At 43.6% G+C, this 22,627-nt stretch overlaps 1 protein-coding gene and 1 pseudogene across 1 annotated transcript in view; both read left to right on the top strand.

Moving 5' to 3' along the window:
• Window positions 1–22,627, top strand: part of GRK3 (G protein-coupled receptor kinase 3) — a 98,246-nt gene that overhangs the window by 68,688 nt on the left and 6,931 nt on the right. Inside the window, exons 12-19 of the mRNA XM_024741391.1 lie at window positions 3,381–3,488; window positions 10,876–10,942; window positions 11,379–11,479; window positions 12,169–12,235; window positions 12,991–13,086; window positions 16,059–16,221; window positions 19,576–19,712; window positions 22,080–22,193. Of these exons, the coding sequence (XP_024597159.1) occupies window positions 3,381–3,488; window positions 10,876–10,942; window positions 11,379–11,479; window positions 12,169–12,235; window positions 12,991–13,086; window positions 16,059–16,221; window positions 19,576–19,712; window positions 22,080–22,193 (853 nt within the window). The remainder of the gene's footprint in view (window positions 1–3,380; window positions 3,489–10,875; window positions 10,943–11,378; window positions 11,480–12,168; window positions 12,236–12,990; window positions 13,087–16,058; window positions 16,222–19,575; window positions 19,713–22,079; window positions 22,194–22,627) is intronic.
• LOC112397284 (phosphatidylinositol N-acetylglucosaminyltransferase subunit P pseudogene) lies at window positions 16,911–17,451 on the top strand (annotated as a pseudogene).

Genomic DNA, 22,627 nt, shown 5'->3' on the forward strand with positions numbered 1-22,627 from the left:
TGACAACAGGAGTATGAAGTAGATGCCCCGGGGCTCAGGAGAAGCAGAACGGAATACGTACTGGTTTTTATTCCTATTTCTTTAGTATCAGTTTATCTGGGTGGAAGATGTGGACATATGTGCAGTTTGTGGAAAAACAGGTGACTTTTGCTTGATTTTTCTTTTTCAATATATCAGTCTTAGCAGTGAAGCTCTTAAAATTCCATTTTATCGTGCATCATTACTGTGTTGAGTGGTCTTGAAGTAACTCCCAGGAGTCTCATTTCATGCATCCGTGCAGAAAATAAACTATAAATCCTGTTTTTGTTTTTTTTTTTGTGGGACTAAAAATAAAGTGGTTCTAAAACTGCAGTACTTTATGAGGGGCTACGTTAAATCAGAATTGCCATTTAAAGCCCTGATCAGATGTTAATAGCGCTTAGCACCGTTTCTGTAACCATGTTTCTCTCTTCCTACAGAATCTGGGATATGGTGATAAAAGCCTTAGCATTTTGCCAGCACTTGACAATTATGAGGCCAGAACCTGGGGTTGTATAAGCCTCTCCCAGGGAGTTCATCAGACATTTTTAAGAGAATCATTTGAATTTTTAATGCCACGGCTATTTGGTATGCTAATTTCTTCAATTTAGTATAGTCACAACTGAATATGAATCCGAGAGCTCAGAAGAGTTAATCTCCCAAGGGAATTAACTTTCAGATGCAGAGCTACTTATTCCCTTACAGGACCTCCCCCTCTTCTTAGTGTATGTAATTCACATGTCAGCTCTGAAAGGCGGGCTTTTGTCCATAGCTGAACAGCATCTGTAAAGGGATGGGATCGGGAAGGTTGATTTTCATGTTTAAACGATGATAGTGAGGCCACTACTTAAAAAGGATAAACGCACAACAAAATTTTGTATTTTTAAGTACAGGAGGCATATCATGGCTGAGAGCAAAGGCTTTTGAGTCAGCAGATGTGGGTTTGAATCCTCCTTCCACGTGGCACCAGCCTCATTTTTCTCCTCTATAAAGAGGTAGTAACAATGCTGCTTACTTCACGTGACACTTGTGAGGGTGAAGTCAACTCCTTCATGTAATAAGTATTTACTTCACATTGGCTGTGTGCCAGGTGCTGGCGATGCAGCGGGGACTGAGGCAGAAGAGCTCCCTGACCTCCTGGAACCAGCAGCCCGGGGGGCTGTCCAGGAAGTGACCGGTCTGGGGGACAGCACTCATGCCATGAGTTGAACGTCGGCTGTCCCAGGAATGTGTGGCCGGCTGCTCTAAATATGTTGTTATCTTCACAGAGGACCCACAGGGCATGCGTTATAATCATCTACTTCTATGGGATGGAAACTGAGGTTCAGAGAAACTAAGGAACTTGAACAAAGTCAACATGCCTGGCACATCGTGGGGCTAGACTTAAGACCCAGTTCTGTCCGACTCCAAAGCTTGTGTTCCTTACACTCTGTCTGAACCCCCTGAGGCTTTGAGAGGATCGACTTGGTACGAGACGAAAGATTCGTGGCCAGAATTTCACCCTAGACCGGGCTTCTCTGGTCTTTTCAAAGCCGTAGGTATGATGCCAGGACTTCGTCAGACGCTGGCCCGTCTGCACAGCAGCGTTGTGGTTGGTTCTCCAGCTAGGTTTAGACTCAGTCCCTCTAATGATGGAATCAAATCCTGACAAACTGAAAGTGAACCATGGAGCAGCCACCAAATGACACAGAAACACTTTGTTTTTGGAATCAAACAGATCATCAGTGACTCATTGAGTCCCAGCTTATTTTATCCAGGACCACAAAGCTCAGTCCCCTGTCACCGTGTCTTCAAATGCTCAAGTGTTCTTTCAGCATGAACAGCACAGATCGTCAGTGGGAAGCGGCAGGGAGCGCTAGGTGCTGCCGTGTAGGCAGAAGCTGAAAACCGTGGAGGTGGGCAGGTCCAGCGCTCTGCTGTGTCCAGTGTCCACTCGGAGACGTCATCTGCGTTAACCCCACGCATTTATACTCGTTGAGATCTTCCCATCCCAGAACTGGGTTTTGATCCGGAGAATCGCAGGTTAAAAAGGTCACCACAGAGGTTTTCCCAGCAACAGCAAAGTTAAACCTCCCCAGAAAAATGGCTTGGAGGCCCCTCGAGGAAATCTCTGACTCTCACAGCGTGCCTTGCTGACCTCACGCTGTCAGACTTTGGTTTCTGGATGGCGAGCTTTGCTGAGGGATGGACCTGTGCCTGTTTTCACTGTTTGAGAAAAGTCTTTCAAGATAGAACTCGGAGGCAGAGAGGGTATCGGGCCCAGTGCTGAGCCAGGATCACTTCTCGGAGCAGATTCTCACTGTTTCCGAGCATAAGTTAAAAAGGATTATAATAACATAAGGATAGAGAATAAAATCCCTAACGTAAGTTGAGTTCTTTTTAAGAGCCAGCACTACCCTAAGCCCATTACATACGTGTGATCCTCACGGCACCCCTGTGGGATGAAGGTGTCATTTTATCACCCATTCTATCAGTGAAGAAAATCAATGGAGGATGGGAACAGAGCTACGGTTAAAGGCTTTCTCGGGGCCATTTCAGGCCACGTCTTTGAAAGTTCCCCATGAGCCCTCTCTTGCATGCTTGGAGCAGTGCGTGCTCAGATCTTTAAGGAGGGGTGGGGAGTCGCAGAATGGGAAAGGATTTTGAGTCGCAGATAACACATATTATATATAAATGGTTGTCCTCCCAAGTGATTTTTCTCAGCTTCCTGCAAGTCGCCTGCACATTTGTTTGGCTGAGTCCTTTGAGCTGTCAGCAGCTCTTTAAACCGGATACGTGATTTCTCCGTCTCCGTACCTGTCGGCTTGTCCCCCCACGCCCGCCCTGCCTTGGAGACCATCGTGACCGTGGAAGGGTGGGAGATACGATGGGCATGTGTGCGAGCCCTGGTCCTCAGCACGGGAGGGTGGCGCCACACGGGGACGCCCGTGCCCATCCCTTCCAGGTCTCTAGCGCTACGGTGTGGTCACTGTTCACCGCCCCCTCCCCCCGCTCCCTTCCCCGGCCCCACACGTGTCCTCAGGAGAGCCCTCAAATGGGCCTGCCCTTGGTTCCTCCTGGCTGTAGTGCGGAAGGACTCCCGAGATTCACATTTCACCTCCAAGACCGTGGAGTGCGCGCATTGTTCATATTCATTTCATATGGTAGTTTATTTATATTCAGTTCTATCCTAATGAAGACGGGAAAGGTCGTTTTCCCGCTGGGTGTTTGCTGAATCATATTTGGTGGAAGCACTGTCGTCCCCTCCCCCTTGTTCATAGTTGCCGACATTGATGAATGATGCTCAGACCTCTTGATGAGCTGGGAATATTTTATAAGGTCTGCAAGCACTGATAACCGCACATACCCTTTCTTCTCCCTAGGGGCACCCACGGGTACATGGCTCCCGAGGTCCTGCAGAAAGGGACTGCGTACGACAGCAGTGCTGACTGGTTCTCCCTGGGTTGTATGCTTTTCAAACTTCTGAGAGGGTGAGTGAAATGCGTCCTCTTAGCACCATCACCATGGCATGCACTTGGATCAAAATCCAAAATATTTGCATGTTATTAGGTGCTAATATCGTTTTAGATCACACAGTGATCTTTAAGCCACACACTGATCCAGGCGATGCCCACAGCTCTTTCTGCCCATAAAAGTGAGAGTTTCTTTCCCGTAAGCTTTCGGTGTTTTTGTTCCATACCAGGAAGGTATGCCAACACGTTTAGACCTGAAGCAAGACTTTGTTGGAATATTTCCATCGATGTCTTATTTTGGGAATAAGTGTTATTTTTAAATGTAGGTAATCGAAGAGGGTAGAATTTCTTTTCCCTGGAGTTAATTACTCATGACTGTCTTGTGAGGTTAAAGCATTTTTTACACGAAAGGATGCACACCCAAAGAGAACCTGTTTTAAAAGTGTGCATCTGTTTGTGAACATGCTGAAATTTGTAGGTTTCAAAAAACAAAAATGAAATTGTGTAAGTCTCTGTTTTTCATTTGTTATACTTGACCCTTAGTTCTAATCTACCAGGGACGATGAAATACAAGCGGAATGAGGATGGAATGAAAGCGCTCTCCAAATATGTTCTCATATTGAATGTTTACAAATTATGTTAATATTTCCATTAATTTTAAGAGTCTTTAGCCAATTTTAACAGAGCGCTGAATTGTTTAAGATACGTTTTTGATTATTCTCCATTCACAGAGATACAAAAAGCAGTTTACATTAAAATTTCCTAGTCAGGATTCTCCCTGTAACGTTGCTTCTATGAACACACAGGCCTGGTAGTTTGCTAAACTTGCCATGTTTCCCTCAGAAAGCCTTACTGAGCGTCGCTGCATCTTCTTATTACCTTTAGCACAATCTGAAGAGAGGCTGGATTCCCTGTCTTCCCCCCAAACTAGGTTCCAAGCACCCCGGCTGCTTCCCCAGGACCTGGATAATCTAGTTGTTCTCTGCTCACCACATTCACTTGGGAACTAAAATTGTATTATTGCTTAGAGAGTCAGGTCCTGTTGGTCCTTAATTGAATTATCATGTTTGTGGAGCCTGGATGGCCTTAATTCATGTCATCAGACTAGCTGACCTAATTAGAGAGTTTCTGCAAAGCAAATCAGAGAAAACCACTTCCCACCCGAGATGTTTCTCCAGCCAGCGGGAGTCCCTGCATGCATGGTAAGTGCATCCGGACACACCATCTTCACTGAGGTCTCTGCTGAAGAAGGGGTTGGAGATTAGAATCCACACTTAGAGAGTCACGAGATGATTTAAGAAAAACTCTGCACAACAGCAAAAGCTGAATGCATTAACTCAAGATTCAAAAGTCAGTTGTAGAATGTGGCAGGGAAACTTGCAAAATCTTGCATTTAGGGCTTTGTTTGTTTATTGCTTTTTGTTTAATATTGTTATTCTGTTTATAATAGTGTCCATCTGTGCAGTCTAGGGATGATCTGGCATATACCACTATTTTTTAAAAGATCTGGTAATTGGTTTGATCGTTATCTCTATGCCAGCAGTGTGATTTGTAGCTGAGAAAGCCAGTTCCGTCTTACTTGGTCATGGTTCAAGTTTGGAGGACTGCACTGGAAGGTGGTAATTCCTTTATGACATCCTTGATCAGGCTTGATTGAAGCATTACGTTTGATGTGACCCCTATTGAGAGGAATCTTGGCCAACAGGAAGACATCCAGAGGATGGTCACGGGGATGGGATGGGATGGATGGATAAGAAGAGATGAGAGTGGTGGCAGCTAGAAATCGTGGCTCATATGGACAGGTTCACAGAGCTGGGTGCAGTGCCTCAGGCAGCCATCCTGTCGGCTCCAGCTGTCGGAAGGCCCATCTCATTGAAGGAGGCGTACTCATCTGCACAGCTCTAGACAGTGAGCATTTTCAGGAGAGAACAGACTTCAGTTTGACGCAAGAATGTCCGTTCAGCATTTGAGCTGCCCTGTGAAGGCATGTCCCGCCTCACAGATAGACAGCTCCCCGTCACTGCCTGGTGACCATGCACTGAGCCTGAAAATGGCAAGAATCCTTCCAATGCCTAACAAAGAGAATAGACGAATCTTCCCTACGAAGATGTATGATCGTCTGCCGTTCTTCCTAATACTTGTTCAAAAGGCAATCCCAGGAATGGAGAGAGCACTGAAACCAAAGAGCGAGGAAACGGTTTTTGACTTAAGTGATTTAAATACAATTCGGTGAGCATTTATTGAGTACCTGCAGTATGCAAGAGCCTGTGCTTGATGCTGTGGGGGAGGGAGGGAGGTGGGGGGGAGCCACACACAGTTCCTGGAGGAACTCGGAGGAGAGTAGATAGGTACACACACACACAAAATCGTGAGCTGTATGGGCGGTGCTGGGAGAGCAGAAATGGGATCACCAGGTCTAACCTGGAAGCGCAGGGCCGACTTGACAACTTCACGTAAGAGTTGGTATGGGAAGTGTTCTCTCACAGACAGGCTGGCAGGATGAAGACCTGGAGCGGAAGTAGACGACGGGGAGGGGACAGTATGGAGCAGGTGCAGGTGGTCTTTCCCCATCAACGACCTGTGAGTGAGGTGGGGGGGCGGTCAGCTGTTGGTCTTGGGGAAGGTGTGCTGAGTGAGAAGATGAGAAGATGGAGAAAATTGGGGCAGGGCCGGGGGCCAGCTAGAATTCCATGCTGTGCAGGTGGGGCTTTGTTCTTAAGGCCCCAGAGACTGAGGGCTTTTAAGCAAAGGAGGGACAGAGAAAGGAAGCATCGTTTAAGCAAAGGTTGGGTTGCTCTTCAGTAAGAGGATGCTGGTGGGAGGCATGTCTAAGAACCCAGGCAAAGGCTTGAGTAGCGCTGTGGTGCTGGGATCAGAAAGGTCACAAATGACTTAACAATATCGTTCTTACAGTCCATAGTGGTTTTTGTTTTTTCAGTGGATGCTTGCTATGGACAGATAGGAGTTTAGATTCAAGGTGACTGGGAGGATGGTCATATCACTACCAACGTCAATGGGTATAAAGTATCAGTGGTTCATAGTAAGCTGATGTTTACTGAGGGCCCTTCAGGAGCAGAGCATCACGGTGAGATCTGGAGGCGATGGAGCCTTCGTCCCCTCAGCTTAAACGAGGGGTAAGAAGGTTCCATCCAGGCGTACAGAAGCACCCTATTCAGTTCTTACACACTGTACAGAGGGAGCCCGAGTAGCTGTCTTTTCTCAGACACAAGGGGCCTAAGGAACTGAAACAGGTAACTCAGGAGGGGGTGGGAGGAGAGCGCGGCCAACGCGGCCTCCCGGGTGCGGGCTTCACAGGCAGTCTGTCCCCCGGTATCCTGGCGCTCTCATGGGGCGGCCGCGGCATCAGTCCTCATGGGATGAACCAGACTCCGTGCCAGCCACTCCCCAGCGCTCGTCCTCAACCCCAGGAGTGCTTGGCAATGCCCGGGGACATTTTTGGTTGTCACAACTTGGCATCTAGCGGGTCGAGGCCAGGGTTGCTGCTAAGCATCGCACAGTGCACAGGGCGGCCCCCGCTGCTCCGACAAAGGGTCACACAGCTGAGGATGAGAAACTGCTCCGGAGCGAGTCTCTTCCCCTCCTCCCCACGTCTGCGCAGTGAAGCAAGTCTCTTCCCCTCCTCCCCACGTCTGCGCAGTGAGGGTGACCAGTGGGCACCAAGGGTCTTCTTTTCGCTTCTGTTTTCTCTGATCAGATACTGCTCACACTGACCAGTGTGCCCCATTGCTTCCGCTGAAACACTTGTCTGAACCCCTAGTTCTGTTGTGACACCCTAGAAGGATCCCACAGGGTGCAAGGGACAGGAACCTGGATGTAAGGAAGCTGTCGAGGCCCGAGAACGTGTTTGCATCCCTGGACTCAGTGATGGACCCATCCGCTCAGGGCTGTATGTTGGGTGGGGGTCACTGCTTCCACTTCAGCTGACTGTCAGACCCTGAAGAGCATCTGTGTATAACGAGGTGTCCATATTGCAGATGTGCGGAATCACCGTCATGATCCTCAATCTAGAGTTCAGCTCTCTGTGAAGGGAAAGAATTGACGTGACAGTAGCCTTGATCTTAAACTTGTCACCATTGGTTGTCAGACACAAGGAGAGAGCCCAGGTGGTGGTCTGGGGAGAACTGAGCTCTGCCTGAGGTTGCCGAGTTGGCTCCCATAGGGAAAAACAGGAATGTTTATAAATACTTTGGTAACTATTGGCTTAGGTTCAAAACTCACATTTGATGTGACATGCAATCTTTTCGGTATTCTAAAATTTTTTTTTTTTTTTTTTTTTCGATAATAAAATTAATTTTTGACGTAAAGATTTGTAGTCACTTGTATTTATAAATGGATTGTTTCTGAGCTCATCTTTTCACTGTGAATGATGTATCGTGCGTGTGTGTGTGTGTTTCCCCATCATTTAGCATGCCTTGAACGATTTCCCAACTCGTTTGGGGGGAAATTTTCGGCTCTCCCACTCTCTCTGTTATTCAAAAGCCACATCTGACCACTGTACATGTGAATTCTATTCCCATAACGTCCCCCGACGCAGCCGGAGTGTTGCATGTGCTGTCGGAAGAGCTTGGCCCACGTCATAAGCTGTTGACAGGCCCGTTGCTGTCTCCTATTTAAAGCGGCTGCGTCGGGGAGCAGCTGTGATCACACAGGATCTGCGAGCACCACGTGCCTCCCTCAGAGTGGAGATCATTACTATAGGAGGTTTTCTTTAACATTTTCCAAAATAGAAACAGAATCTTGGGTTTTGTTCACAAAGAATAATCAAGAAGACATTGGAAACAGATGCGCCTCAGGGCTTGAAAGACCAGACTTTCTCAGCACAACAGTCCAGAACCGAAGATCCGACAAGCATTTCCGATTGTTTCTTATTGAGTCAGACGTGGCAGAGCTATATTTATCAAATGGGATTTGTAGCGATCGGGGCCGTGTGCCGGGAATGTTTTTGGCACCGCTAACTTTAACTCCCGTCCCCTCGCAAAGCCCTCCCTCTGGTCACATGAAAGAGTTTTTAAATTTAGCACGGAGCATCTCTGTCAGAACACAGTCGTCCTTCTCTCCAAGTGTCTGGGCACAGCCCTCTGCTTCCAGCATCAGATGCAGGCAAGCACATGAGGGTTGAGAGCAGGAAGGGGTCCTCCGGCTTTGCACACAGGAGCCAAAGCAGATGGATTTGCTGAAACACAGGAGACCTTCACACAATCCCCTTTTACACGTTAAGGAACTCTGTGGGGTAGGAGCAGTTGTGTCATGAAGAGAGACTGAAGTTGTAGTAAGATTTAATAAACCTATATTCCTTTTCTCTTGAACCGTGAACATGTTAATATCTCTGTGTATTTTGCATACAGAATGATACAAGTCAAGTTTTTAAAAATTATAGTATCTCATAAACAACAGATATAGTTTGTTACTCTATCCCATTTGCTTTTTAAATGCAGTAATTTTACATTTTTCTCCTTGGAAACAATTAGGATGCAAAGGCTATTTCCAATCAAAATCTGTTTTAAAGATTGGCGTGTGTTTGCTTGGTACTAATTTACCTTGTTTAGATTTTGTTTTCCAAATTAATGCTTTCAAGAGATGGAAATTACTGTGTTTTTCACCGCATAGGAAAGAAAGCAAGCGTTAGAGTGCCCTCTCTTGTACAAAGTGAAAATTGAAATATTTAAATAAATACTCTGAAGTGGAATCATCATCATAGTTTAACTTATTCAGTGGCAAGAGTGGGTGGGCGTTTTAGTTCTCTTTTCTAAATCACACTGATTTATGTGCTCAACATCCTTATCCATTTTATAGAGTTAACTATTTTATATAATATCTTGCCTCAGATTATGTTATGTATGCCTTATAAATAAATCTACAGGGTTGATCATTTTACAGGCATGTCTTACCGTCAGAAATCTCAACCATATCCCTTCTTTAATTTTCAAAATAAATAAGGCCAGGGTTTTCTAGTTTGCATGTTTACTAGTCTCTTTTCATGCTAAGAGTATCTTTGTTTTTTTAAATTTATTTTATTGAAATATAGTTGATTTACAATGTTGTGTTAGTTTTTAGTGTACAGCCAAGTGATTCAGTTTTATATATATATGTATGTGTGTGTGTATATATATATATATATATATATATATACACACACACACGCACACACACACACACATATTCTTCTTCACATTCTATTCCGTTATGGTTTATCATAGGATATTCACTATAATTCCCTGTGCTCTACAGTAGGAACTTGTTTATCCATCCTGTATATAATAGTTTGCATCTGCGAATCCCAAACTCCCAATCCATTCCTCCCCCCCACCCCCACCCCCGCCACTGACAACCACTAATCTGTTCTCTATGTCTGTAAGTCTGTTTTTGTTTCGTAGGTAAGTTCATTTGTGTCATATTTTAGATTCCATATATAAGTGATATCTAAGGTTAACTTTAAAAGCCAGCTTATCCAGCATTTTAAAAATGTAATCAAGAGTCAGAATAATTTCTTTACATAGTTGGTCAAGCAGACATTCATTTTGTAAAGTTAGACTCACCCTTATTAATTTCACAGATGTGTATCAGATACCCACCGTATCCTGCCATTGTCTCGGCTACTAGCATGTGCATTATTCGTTCCCGTCACCGTTTTGGTGATGGGTATTGCATTATGCCGTTTACAGATGAAGAGACTGAGGCTGGAGGTTTCCATGACTGGTTCACAGCCGGCATAACAGCCAAGTCACAGCGTGAACCCAGGGTTTCTGACTCTTAAGTCTGGGGCTGTTTGTAAGTAGGACATGAGGGAGCAGTTCTCAGAACTCTGGAGGGTCTGGGAGCACAGGGTTAGTTTATATCTCTTATCCTCAAAGGAATGTAGTGCTTAAAATTACTGGATTCTAGCGGGGAAGTGTGTTCATCTTGGACGTGTTTTGATTTGACTGCAGTTCTTTGTATTGTACAAGGAACTAATACCCATTTTTCTAAAGAAAAAAAAAAGTATGAAAGTTACCATTATCTCAAACAGTAATGTGACAAACGTCATGTGTGTGACTTTCATTTTCATAAATACCTGTTTGCTAATTCTTTTTCCAAGTGTATTTTAAATTATTTTATTTATTATTATTTAAATTATTTGCTAAAGTATATTTTGGTACCATGACTGCATTGACGTGAAGCTCAGGAGTTGAAGTAAACATAAGCCTTTGCTCCTTCAGGACCTAATATATCTGATTGTCAATCTGATCATCAGTTTTTCTCGGAAATGCTTATATGTTTATGGTTTTTGTATTTCTTCAGTTTCAAATGAGCAGTGACAGAACGTAATACCTTGCCCAAATATTAGTCAACAATGTTTGCTGTTACCTGAAACCATCTAGTGATGGAATTTTCTTTATTTCTACAGTCACAGCCCTTTCAGACAACATAAAACCAAAGATAAGCATGAGATAGACCGAATGACACTCACCATGGTAAGGAGGTCAAAAACTATTTTTTTTTTGCATTATAATTTTCATGTTTCATTCCATCACAACCAGTATAAAAAAAAAAAAGCTTTCTTAAAACACTGGAAATAGATGCCAAGGCAAATATCAGGGTTTGCTAACAATCAGTAAGAGTAAGATGTGGAAAATCAAGAACAAAACTAAAGAAATCAAACAAAAGGAAAAATGCAGAAGAGCGAGGAGACCTGATTCTTCTGGCTCCCGCCTGTCTATTGACTCTGAAGATGAGTAACTGTTCTGTGTTTCTTTAGGGTCAATGTTAGTTGGCAATGAATCTGCTTTTTTTTTTTTTAAACACTATCCTTACGCAAGAAATGGCCTTTAAATCTGGTCGGGGGTGAGGGCACTGTTTCCCTGGATGCATTTTTGAGATCGTATTCTCCCCCCTGCCCCCCACCCCCAGAATGTGGAACTTCCAGACATCTTCTCCCCTGAGCTGAAGTCCCTTCTGGAAGGCTTGCTCCAGCGAGACGTTAGTAAGCGACTCGGCTGCCACGGACGCGGGTAGGCCGTTGCTTCTGCCTTTCAGCGTCTTCACCTGGAAAGCAGAACAGTTCCTTTCAATACATTGAGAATCTTCCATTTCAGTTAGAGGGGGTCGGAGGGAATCACATGGGAACTATATGTATATTGGCCCACGTGTTTTCCTCAGAGTCTGCAACTTCTTCTGTTCCATGTGAACTGAACTTTAGCAGGGATCTTTGGGAAAGACTGTTGCTTCAGTTTAGGGAGGGGTTTGGCATGCACTATTCTGCTAGATTTCTAGTTTGCTTCAAAATTAATATTTGGTGCTTCATATCCCTGCCATCTGATCTATGAGGACTTGTAGACATTTGCTGTAAATCTCTTTAATGTGTAGATCTCTAATTTAGTTCTTAGTTAAATTTGTTCTCATGATTACAGAATCAGATATAGATATAATCCGCGAAAACCCCTAGGTTATCTCAGGCTGGGATAAGCATCCCCAGTAAAGTATCACGTGGACCATATTCCTAGGCTCAGTGTGCAGTCTTTCTAAACATCACAGTGTTTCTTGGATTGCTTCGAAAGAAGCGTATTTTACTTGCTGTCTTAAAGAGCTGGAAATAGTTGTCCCTGTGTGTTCTGTAATCGGAGATAATTTTTGCAAACCGTTTCTTAGATTTCCGAATGCATATTTACTTACCACTGCTGTGACTCCCTGTCTCCCGCAGTGCACAGGAACTAAAAACGCACAACTTCTTCAGAGGCATCGACTGGCAGCAAGTCTACCTGCAGAAGGTACTCCTGCTGGGACCCCACCCTGGGTACCACCCCGACTGTGCTCTCCATCTGCCTCTCTGTATGCATCTCTATGTCCTGGCTCTGTCTCCAGGGTCCGCCCCAGCTCTCCATCCATAGCCCTGCTTCTTGCTCTCCTATCCACGTGCTGCCTTATGGTTCATTCCCTTTGGAACAACTTCTCCCTCTTTGTTTATATGTAAAAATGTACGAGAAACGTTTGTCATACACTTAGATACTTTTGAGCCCAGCACCACATAATTTAAGAATTAGCATGATTGTATAGTAGCATAATCCCCCTGGCTTATTTTAAGCTACTTTTTAATATTCTCATTGATTCAGGAAAACACCCCAAATTCAAGTTGTTGTTGTTTTTTCTCAGTGTTGATGATCATCTTTGGACACATCTTTGCATCAACTCAGACTGTTGAGGGATGATGCTCTGTTAGTCCTGCCTAATTAGGAATAGAGTTCGGGCTCTGGTTCAGCCAGCATTGGCCTCGGGACGTTTATGGGTGTGGGGCACCCCACCCTGCCCCATTGCAGGCGTTAAGCTTCTAGCAAACTGGGTCGTGGGGCTGCATCTCCTTTGGGGGCATTGTGAACTGTGCACTGTGATTCGTGTGAGCTTGAATGAGCCCTGCACGGACTGTGACACCTTGATGTGTCACACTGAGATCTCTTTATAGAATAGCAGGTTGGGACCGGGCCCTGAGTCACCTAGTAGCTGAACCTTTCTTCTCTGGCTCTTCCAGTACCCTCCACCCTTGATCCCTCCCCGGGGGGAAGTCAATGCGGCCGACGCCTTTGACATCGGCTCATTTGATGAAGAGGATACCAAAGGCATCAAGGTACACCGGCGATACTTGCTTTCAGGTTTTGTTTTGTTTTTTTTTGGAGGGTGGGGGATTTTTTAATTGGAAATCAGGCTTCATGATTGACTTAGTACTGGCCTGTTTATGGACTGTAACTTACGGATGAATATCCATATATTTGACGAATGTAGAAGAGGTCAAGACCTGAATTAGAGACCACGACAGCTTTCTTTGGACTACCTATTTTACGTTTGATAAACTGCAAAGTGGTCACATTCTTATTGATTTGGATAGATTGGTGGTTGATAGAAAACTCAGACGTGTTACGAAGCAGGGAAATACAGCCAGGTGATGGCAAACGTACTTGGCCTCATGCCAGACAGCCAGTCATCTTAGTTCTCCCAAATACCCCGGTTTCTCTGTGTCAGGATGAAAAGAGCAAACAGCGTGAATCATTTTGCATTTGTCAATCAAAAGTGAAATAATCAAAAAAAAAAAAAAAAAAAAAAAAAAAAAAAAAAAAAGTGAAATAATCACGTTTGTTTTTTTTTTAATATACATAGCATCTTCTGCATTTTTCAGACTTTGGTGCCTATCATTATTTTCCAAGTAGACAGGGCATAATTAGAGGTGGTGAGTCATGGGAGAAAGTCACCCTCTTTTGGATGCCCAGTCAGAGCGTGTCACTACGTGTCAAGTTCTCTCTGCCCCCACTTTCTCAGCTTCTCCCTCTGAGAGGCTCCCCTGCCCGCGTCTTCTCAGCTGCCTGTATTTGTGGCCTTGCGTCAGCACCCCCGGTCTTTCCTACCAGGCAGCTGTAAAGGCGATTGGGGTGCTCACGTGGCCAGTTTCCCAGGATGGCAGGGTGGGGGGTGGCGGGGAAGGTCAGGTGAAGCACAGCGGAGAGGGCCTGGTCTGAGCTGTGGCTCCCCTGGGGACAGCAGCGTGACCACCGTGCAGATGCTCGGCATCTTGTGGCCTGGACAGACAGGACCACCCTATAGCTTCGGGAATAGTCCTTCTTCAAAGTTATCTAAAAGGATCACTGCTGTCACAGGAGAATTTTGTCATCAGACATACTTCTCTCCAGCAAAGGACACTAAAGGGAAAACGAATATCACGTGGGAGCCTGTGAAAATTTTGTTGTTCAAAAGAGAGTCTCACGCTTTCAATTTTGTCAGCTGTATTCTGGGCTTTGGAGTCAGACACACTGGCCTCAGATGTGCACTTATTACCTAAGGGAATCAGGGCCATTTAGGGAACCTCAGGAGCATTGGTTTGCTTGCCTGTGAAGTGAGTGGTTTCATTGCCAGGCCTTCTCTGTGGGTGGGTCACCTGTGTCAGCCTCCTGGCATGTACACTAGGAGTTTCTGTTGTGGTGGTTTTGCTTCTTCCGGAACCAGAGCTGAGAAGGCTGTGTCTCTTAAAATGCAGCCCAAATAATACATTGTTCTTTAAGGAGAAAAAAAAAAAGGCTCACTTCATGTAGAGCTTTGTTTTATTCATTTTTCGCATAGGCCGAGTCATAAAGACCAAGGCTCTCTGACCTTACCGGAGATGGAACCATTTGTATATAAAGCAGACTTGTCCATTTCAGAGCAACTACTTTGGAAAGGAGGGTGTTTTCACTTTTGCCCAACTCTGCAGAATCTGCCCCAGTGTCCCTCATCGCAGGGTGCTCTCCTGACCTTGATTCTCTAACACTGCACCGCACACACACACACACACACGCACGAGTGTGTTCACACTCAGGACACACAAAGGTTTCAGCTCCAGGCTTGGTTTGGGCCTCTGAAGAAAGCTGAAAGGGGAAAAACTACACATTTTGATCTCAGAATCAGCACGTTAGGATAACAAGTCCGTGAGGGTGGCTGGAGAGCATCCTGATTGGGACCAGGATGCAGGTTCCTCCAGTGGTTCAGTGACTCACTCAAGGCCTGTGGGCAGGAGCCTCACCCTTGGTCTTTCTCCCTTTTCCTTCTAAATAACTTGTCTCTCTCCCGTGCTTATCTCTCAGGCAAGGGAGTGAACGAGTCAAGCTTCTAGAGAGATCCCTGCTTTTGAAAGACAGGGCTATTTTTTCCTATCAGCAGGATCACTTGTCTTTCTGCCACAGAACTGTAACTCAAATCTGTAAAACCATTTTCTTAGCTTGCTTTCAGAGTACAGGCTCACTTAGGGAGAAGAATGAAGAATTTTGAGTAATAGTTTGGAAGAGAGATGCTATCGTTAAGTGTGATTTTTCTTACAGCACCTCTGAAAGGCCACATTGGCTAAAGTCTCCATGTATCGCGAGACTTATGATCATACTGTTCAACTTGGATTCATTGGAAGGCTCGTGGGCTAAATGGTAAATTTGGCCTGGCGGACCTTTTAGTTTTTCTCACTTTACAGAATAATGGGAGGGTGGATAGAAAGCCCTCCTGGCTTCTCCCTTGTAACTGTATCTAAAACCATAGGGATCTGTTTTCGCAAATAAAATATCCTCACTATAATCGAAATTATTTTGTTGCCAGATTCTTGTCATCCTTTAAAGAAAACCCTCTACATGTTAGTTTTCATTGGCAAAAACGCTATGAAGATGCTGTAGAAGCTTGGGCTGCATCTGACTGACCCAGGGATGGAAGTGAAGTGCCCATAATATATCACCGTGTGTGGATCCCGGTTGTTAGATTGTCTTTCTTTTTTTTAAAAAGATTTTATTGAAGTATAGTTGATGTACAATATTATATAACTTACAGGGGTACAATATAGTGATTAACAACTTTTAAAGGTTATACTCCATTTACAGTCATTGTAAGATACTGGCTATCTTCCCCGTGTTGTACAGTATATGCCTTGGTCACTCGATTGTCATTGGTGGAGGTTTATGACAAGTAATAAATTGTCTCTTAATGGTTATAGGCTGTTGTCTAGTTATCTTCCTACACCCAGTTACGGTACTTTTGAATCTGTTGCCTTTGTAAGCATGTTAAATCATACATATCTTGATTTCTTAAAATAATAAGCTTCTTGATTGCGACCAAGAACTCTACAAGAACTTCCCTTTGGTGATCTCTGAGCGCTGGCAGCAGGAAGTGGCGGAAACTGTTTATGAAGCCGTAAATGCGGACACGGATAAAATCGAGGCCAGGAAGAGAGCTAAAAATAAGCAGCTTGGCCACGAAGAAGGTAAAATAGCTGGTGTGTCTGAAGATATTTCTAAAGCAATGAATTTTCAAGATCTCTTGTAAAGCTGAACATAGTATCTGGGTCATAAAGTACTTTCCAGTAGAGTGGGGGAAATGCCATAAATTGTTTTCGTTCTACCTGGCTTGGGAAAGATCAGTGTGAAATGATATTTCAAAGTCTTTAATTTTTTAAAAGTTTTTATTGAAATTTAGTTGATTTACAGCGTTGTGTTAGTTTCAAGTATACAGCAAAGTGATTCTGTTATACATATATATAAATCTATACTTGATATTTCAAAGTCTTTAGTCCACATATAAATAATATGTATGGAGGTCATCAGCAGTATTTTGTCAATACACCTTCTTATCTTGGAGTTTGGGGGCCAGTTTGGAAGTTTTCTTCCTTAAAGATTAAGTATCACGGTGTCAGCAACAGGGCCGGCTTCCTGGGTGTCTGGCCTGTGTGGTGTCATCAGGCCGCCGACCCAGGTGAATGCTCTGCTGGCACCATCCTGACATTCTTAATAATTTTTTAACAAGCGGCCTGCATTTTCATTTTCCCTGCAAAGTATGGTGAGGAACTTACTATTACATGTTTATTTGTCAAGAGACATAAGTGTATATACATACATTTATATTATAAACAGCATGAAAGAGTCACCAGGGCCAAACTGTGGGGAGGGGCCGAGTGGGCGCGTCAAGGACCCGAGATTATCTAAAGCCACGGGGAAAATGGTGGAAAATTCACCGTCGCCATTGCCAGAAAGAGCGACTTACGGCTTTACTCTTTTCTTAAGCTCCCAATCTGGCTTCATACTGTATCTGGTGTGGGCTTTTATTCCTGAATCTTGGCTAAACTGCTTAGGCCTTAACCTGTTGGCCTCAAAAATCCCGGGCAGTTAGTTGCACTGCCTGTGTACCCCCTCATTACTGTAGTGACTGCTTACGTGCTCTTACTTAGAATAAACATGACGAGTACCTCTCCACTCCACTCCATTCATACGATCACAGATAACTGTGCCGAAAACCAACAGCAGAAGAAATGCCAAGAAGAAGCCATCCCAGCATCAAGAGAGATTCCTATTAGTGAAGTAAACCAAATGTTCTTTCTTGCAGCCAAAGAACTTTACACCAAAAACTGAATTGTATGTAGACTAATACCAAACGCTTATTACAAATTTTTGATGTAAAAATTTCGACCATAGTAATTTTGACTATCTTTCTGATTAATATCCAGTATTGAAATGTAAAAAAAAAAAAAAAAAGAAGTTGAACTTCTCTTAGATTAAGTTCTATTAATATTATAAATGTTCTCAAGGGGCTTCCCTGGTGGCGCAGTGGTTGAGAGTCCGCCTGCCGATGCAGGGGACACGGGTTTGTGCCCCGGTCCGGGAAGATCCCACATGCCGCGGAGCGGCTGGGCCCGTGAGCCATGGTCGCTGAGCCTGCGCGTCCGGAGCCTGTGCTCCGCAATGGGAGAGGCCACAACAGTGAGAGGCCCGCGTACCGGAAAAAAAAAAAAAAAAGTTTTCAAATAGTAGTTACTAATGGACAGAATAAGTAAAATCCTGCATTACCATATAGCAAATATCCCTCCCCCCCAAAAAAAGAAAGAGTCACCAAGCCATATTTTTATTTACCGTATTTGAGTGCCCTATTAGGATTTCCAAAGGAGAATACATAACATCCAGTATTAAATAAATCAGTCATCTTTGATTTACCAAATATTGCCACTCTTGATTTTTCTAAGACTTTATGGATTTTTGATATTTAAACTTATTGTGGTTAGTGATGAAGATAGCTGTTTGTTTTACTTCTAAGCAAAGACCTTTCTGAGGTTAACGTATAATAAGAATGACCGGAAACAATTTCAGTCTGTGAACAATTTGCTTTGGTGGGGGTATCTTGGTGCAGGATTCGTGGGTTTGTCGACCATTCCCCAGTAGCATTTATCATCTGTTTAGAAAAGTGTCCACCATACTGGATGAATGACTCCTTACCTAAAAGTCGCCTGAGCGCACCAAGGGAATGTGACAGCCCTTTAACTGTGTTCACCTCCGTTCTGCAGGGAAAGGGGCTTTATTTCTAAGCCGTTCTTGAGAGAACGGGTCCACTGAGATCACTCTGGACCACGTTTGCTGTTACGGATTTTACACAGGAAATTATAGCCTCGGTAGTTTGCTCAAGGGAGAGCCACGATATCGCTAGAATCTTGACAAATTGGACCCAGAAAAAAATATGTATGTTAATGACCTTGTTGAAGTGTAGGCTTTTAATTAGAGCTGTAATTAGATCGTCTAGCAAATTAATGAATTATTCTCACATGTAATTAAGTAATTTAGGAATAACTAGATCTTGGTTGAAGATCTCAGAAGAAGTAAAAATATAAGACGTATACTTTAAATGTACTTGACAAATGCAGACACCTTTTCCATTAAAATGGCAACTCCGTGAACCACACCCCATCACCACGGACCCTCCCGAGGCCCCTCCCTCCTTCATTCTTTTCCTTCCTGCTTGTGTCCAAGTGACACAACATGGGTTTTGCTTATTTATTACCTGAATCTCCCACTAGAATGTAAGCTCCTGGAAGGCGAGGACTTTTGTCTCTTTTATCCACTGCTGTGTCCAGAATGCCTAGCACATGCCCAGCACCTAGGCATTCATTCCCTTCATAGTTGAATGAGTGAGTGAGCGAGTGAGTGAATGATTTTAACACAATCACCAAATCCTCTAAGGAAGGCAAAGTAAGCCACTTAAAATTGACCTTTTTTTTTTTTTTGAGACAATACTTTGCTGTCAAAATGTAATCAGAACTCAACATGCATGTGAATTAGCTTGGCCTCCCTACATAACCATATATATGAGGGATAATTAAAACCTTAAGTGGAGGAAAGACCAGTTTTTGACCCTTGTGTTACTTTGGCTTCTTTGGACAAGAAAATCCCCTCTCTTGTTATTTTTCTTTTAAATAACATTAAAGGGAGAAGCCCAATTCCATATAAAGGCAAAGGTCCTTCGGGCATAGCTTGAGTTTAATTACTCTCTATTCCTCAGTTATCACCCTACATAATGGAAAACTATTTAGCAAACCAACCTTGACCCTCTCAGAGCAATAGAGGAACATCGTGAATTTATCAGAACATTGAGAAGCAGCCATTTAATATGTTAGAGAGGCGAAGAGACTGCTCTTTAACGTGTTTCAAACTGAAATAATGATTTCTGTAGTGTGCTGTCTTTATAGTATAGAAACTTGCTCTTTTTCTAAAACGTGTGTCATTCTTTTTTTCTGAGAAGCATATAGGCATTCTGTTTCAGACCCTGCTAAATCTCATCGTTGTGTTCCGTGCCTCAGATTACGCTCTGGGAAGAGACTGCATCATGCACGGGTACATGCTGAAGCTGGGAAACCCATTCCTGACTCAGTGGCAGCGTCGATATTTTTACCTCTTTCCAAACAGACTTGAATGGAGAGGAGAGGGCGAGTCACGAGTAAGTCTGTGGCATCTTCCCGAGCACTCGTTTCCGTGGTGATTTCACATCGCCGGCATGTTTTCTCAAATCTCCCTCTAGCTCCCATATCTCTTTTAGCATGTATGCATGAGATTTTCATGTTCAGACATTAACTTTTAAACTTCTGAGTCAAGGAAGGATTTGGTCCTACCTGAAAATAGAAGGTGCCTTCCAGGGAGGTCAAAGCAGACAGGTTTGAGGAGGGCTGGAGAGCGGTTAGGTGGATCAAAAAAGGGGAAAAAACTGGGACTTTGGAGTCAGAGGTATTTAAATCCACTGCTCTGTGTCTCTGGGACTTGGAGCACATTATGTCGACTGAGCCTCAGTTTCCTCATCTATAAAATGGGAGAAGAAGAAATGATAACGACTACTACAATTGTTGCAGATTTATCTCGGGCCTGGTGCTGTAGACACACAGACACAAACACACACACAGACACACTTTTAATTTGTTTAGCAACCTTTGAGGTCCAAGCCTTATATTATAAAGAGAGAACCAGGGCTTAGAGAGGGAAGGTCTGGCACCAGTGACAGGTGTGGGTGAGGAGTGATTCCGACTGGGGTCTGCCTGTGCCCCGTGTCTCCGTTACGAGGCCTCCCTGAGTCGGGGTTGAGTAAGACGAGGTCTGCGGTGCAGGCTGAGAAGCTTGGCACCCAGGCCAGGGCACCTGACCCCCCCTCCTCTTGTCTCCACCTTGCTGGAAAATCGGAAGTGGGTTTTATCGCATTAGATGGGAAGATACAGCCACCCTGTAAGGTCCTTTCGAGAGCTAATGTTAGTGAACAAGAAAAGAGAAATTTCCCATCTACACCATCCCTTGTAGCAAGTGGGGCAGCATTTATTAAGCGTCTGCCGTGTGGAGCACCCAGGGCTTGTCTCCATGGAAGGTGGCAACCCATGTGGAAGGAGTTGTGCTCTTGGGGAGGGAATGGTTGGCCATCATAAGCAGGACAGTGGTCCCAACTGTGAAAAACATAGTTGGTGTATTGGAATATGGCCCCTGTATCAGAATATAGCTCTCTACTGGCCAGAGCATGGAAAATGGTGAGCCCAAATCTGGTGTGTTTGACTTTGGAATGTGTTTTGCAGATCCTTGTTGGTGAAGATGCCGTTTAACTACAAGTGATTGCTACTTTGTATGACCACATTCTTCATAAATGACCGTGATCTTCTCACTATTGCTAGTGCCGTAGAAGTCATTTTCTAAAAATTCATACATCTAGGATCTGAGTTATGATTAGTAAGGCTCTGTGGGGGTCCTGAATTATAACTCAGGTACTGCCAAGTATTGTATAATATAAAATATACATATTACATAGAACGTGTGTATATGATGATACATAAATACAAGATAATTATATTCTGTATAATATTACATATGTATTTTTTACATTATCGTATACTTACTAGCACCTGAGTTATAATTCATACATGTATCATTATATAATGTTTATTTCCGGATAATGAGTGGCCCTGGGCGTAGTATGCGTTTACGATGCTATCTACTGGTCAGTCACTGTTGCACACTTTGAAAGGAAATTGTCTCACTTTTCAGGATATTTGAAAACTAAAATCTTCTTTTGCTTACCATTGGATATGATAAATCATCTTGGTTTTAAAAGAGTCAGCATTTAGCGTTGATTCACGAAGCTACGTAATGTGCCTGGGTAGATTCGTAAGTTTAAGTAAGGGAAAAAGAAGACGTGGGTTTATGATGGCGTTGTTTTTCATTTAGGATTCCTGGAGTATTTATCCCAAAAAACATAAAATGGTAAGGTGCTCAGAGACACGGTAGCATTCACCGGAAGCAGTGATGCTGTAGACCCAGCAGGACAGTCGTTTAAGGATGTCACCTGTGTTTTTAACATCATTTTGACGTGATCAAAATATCAGCTGCTTACAAGCTAGCCTGACCGAACTTTTACTGGGCTGCTGGGTTCAAAGCCAGCGACACACCTCTCGCTCATGTAGATTGTAGGTAGCAGCGTCATTGTTCCCTCACAGCAGGATTGATCGTGTCTAGGCAAGTGTGTGATGCAGGAGAGGTACGTGTGATTCACACTCATCCCCACGTTAGTACTGTGCTGAGGGAACAGCTTTGCTTTCTGCCTTATAGAGACGTTCCTTTCTTTGCAGCTTTCTTTGAGATGTTACATTTTGAATTTTCGTACATTTCTTTTGTAGTCATTTCCCCCCACTTCTAGAATATCATCAAAGAAAGAAAGATGCTGATTTTTTTTCTTTACTTGTTCTAAGCTGGTAGTTTTCAGTATTGTTTATTAACTTAATTTAAAAAGTCATGCAATAATGTGAAGTAACTTACCATCTTTTATTTTTACGGTCAGCAAAATTTACTGACAATGGAACAGATTGTGTCTGTGGAAGAAACTCAGATTAAAGACAAAAAGTGCATTTTGTTGAGGATAAAAGGAGGGAAGCAATTTGTCTTGCAGTGTGAGGTGAGTGTTTATTTGTATTTTTTCCAGAGGTGAAAGTTAGAACAATTATATAAACATTCAACAAAGGTGCCTGCCTGGTTATCAAACATTTTCTTACTCCATGCTTTATCACTCACGAACTTAGCAAGAAAGTTGGAAGATACAAGGATCTCAGCAAATTAACAGTTATTTTAAAAGAAGTGTTTCTTAGAAAATGGCAGGAGGAAGGACAGGAAATAACGTGATTACCCTGTCTGGAAACCATCCAGTATTTAATAGGAGCCTTGAATTTTATTTGTTCCACAATTTTCCAGATCTGATCTGATCTTTCGGCATGTTTGAAGTTGAGGTTTGTGTGTTGAAATAAACATAAGATCCCCAAGTAACTCTTAATAGGGGAAATGCCATCTTTCTCTCCCCAAAGTTCTATTGTACCCCAAACTTAATTCCTGAAC

The sequence above is a fragment of the Neophocaena asiaeorientalis genome, unplaced genomic scaffold (assembly GCF_003031525.2).
Source record: "Neophocaena asiaeorientalis asiaeorientalis breed wild unplaced genomic scaffold, Neophocaena_asiaeorientalis_V1.1 scaffold648, whole genome shotgun sequence".
NCBI lineage: Eukaryota > Metazoa > Chordata > Mammalia > Artiodactyla > Phocoenidae > Neophocaena > Neophocaena asiaeorientalis.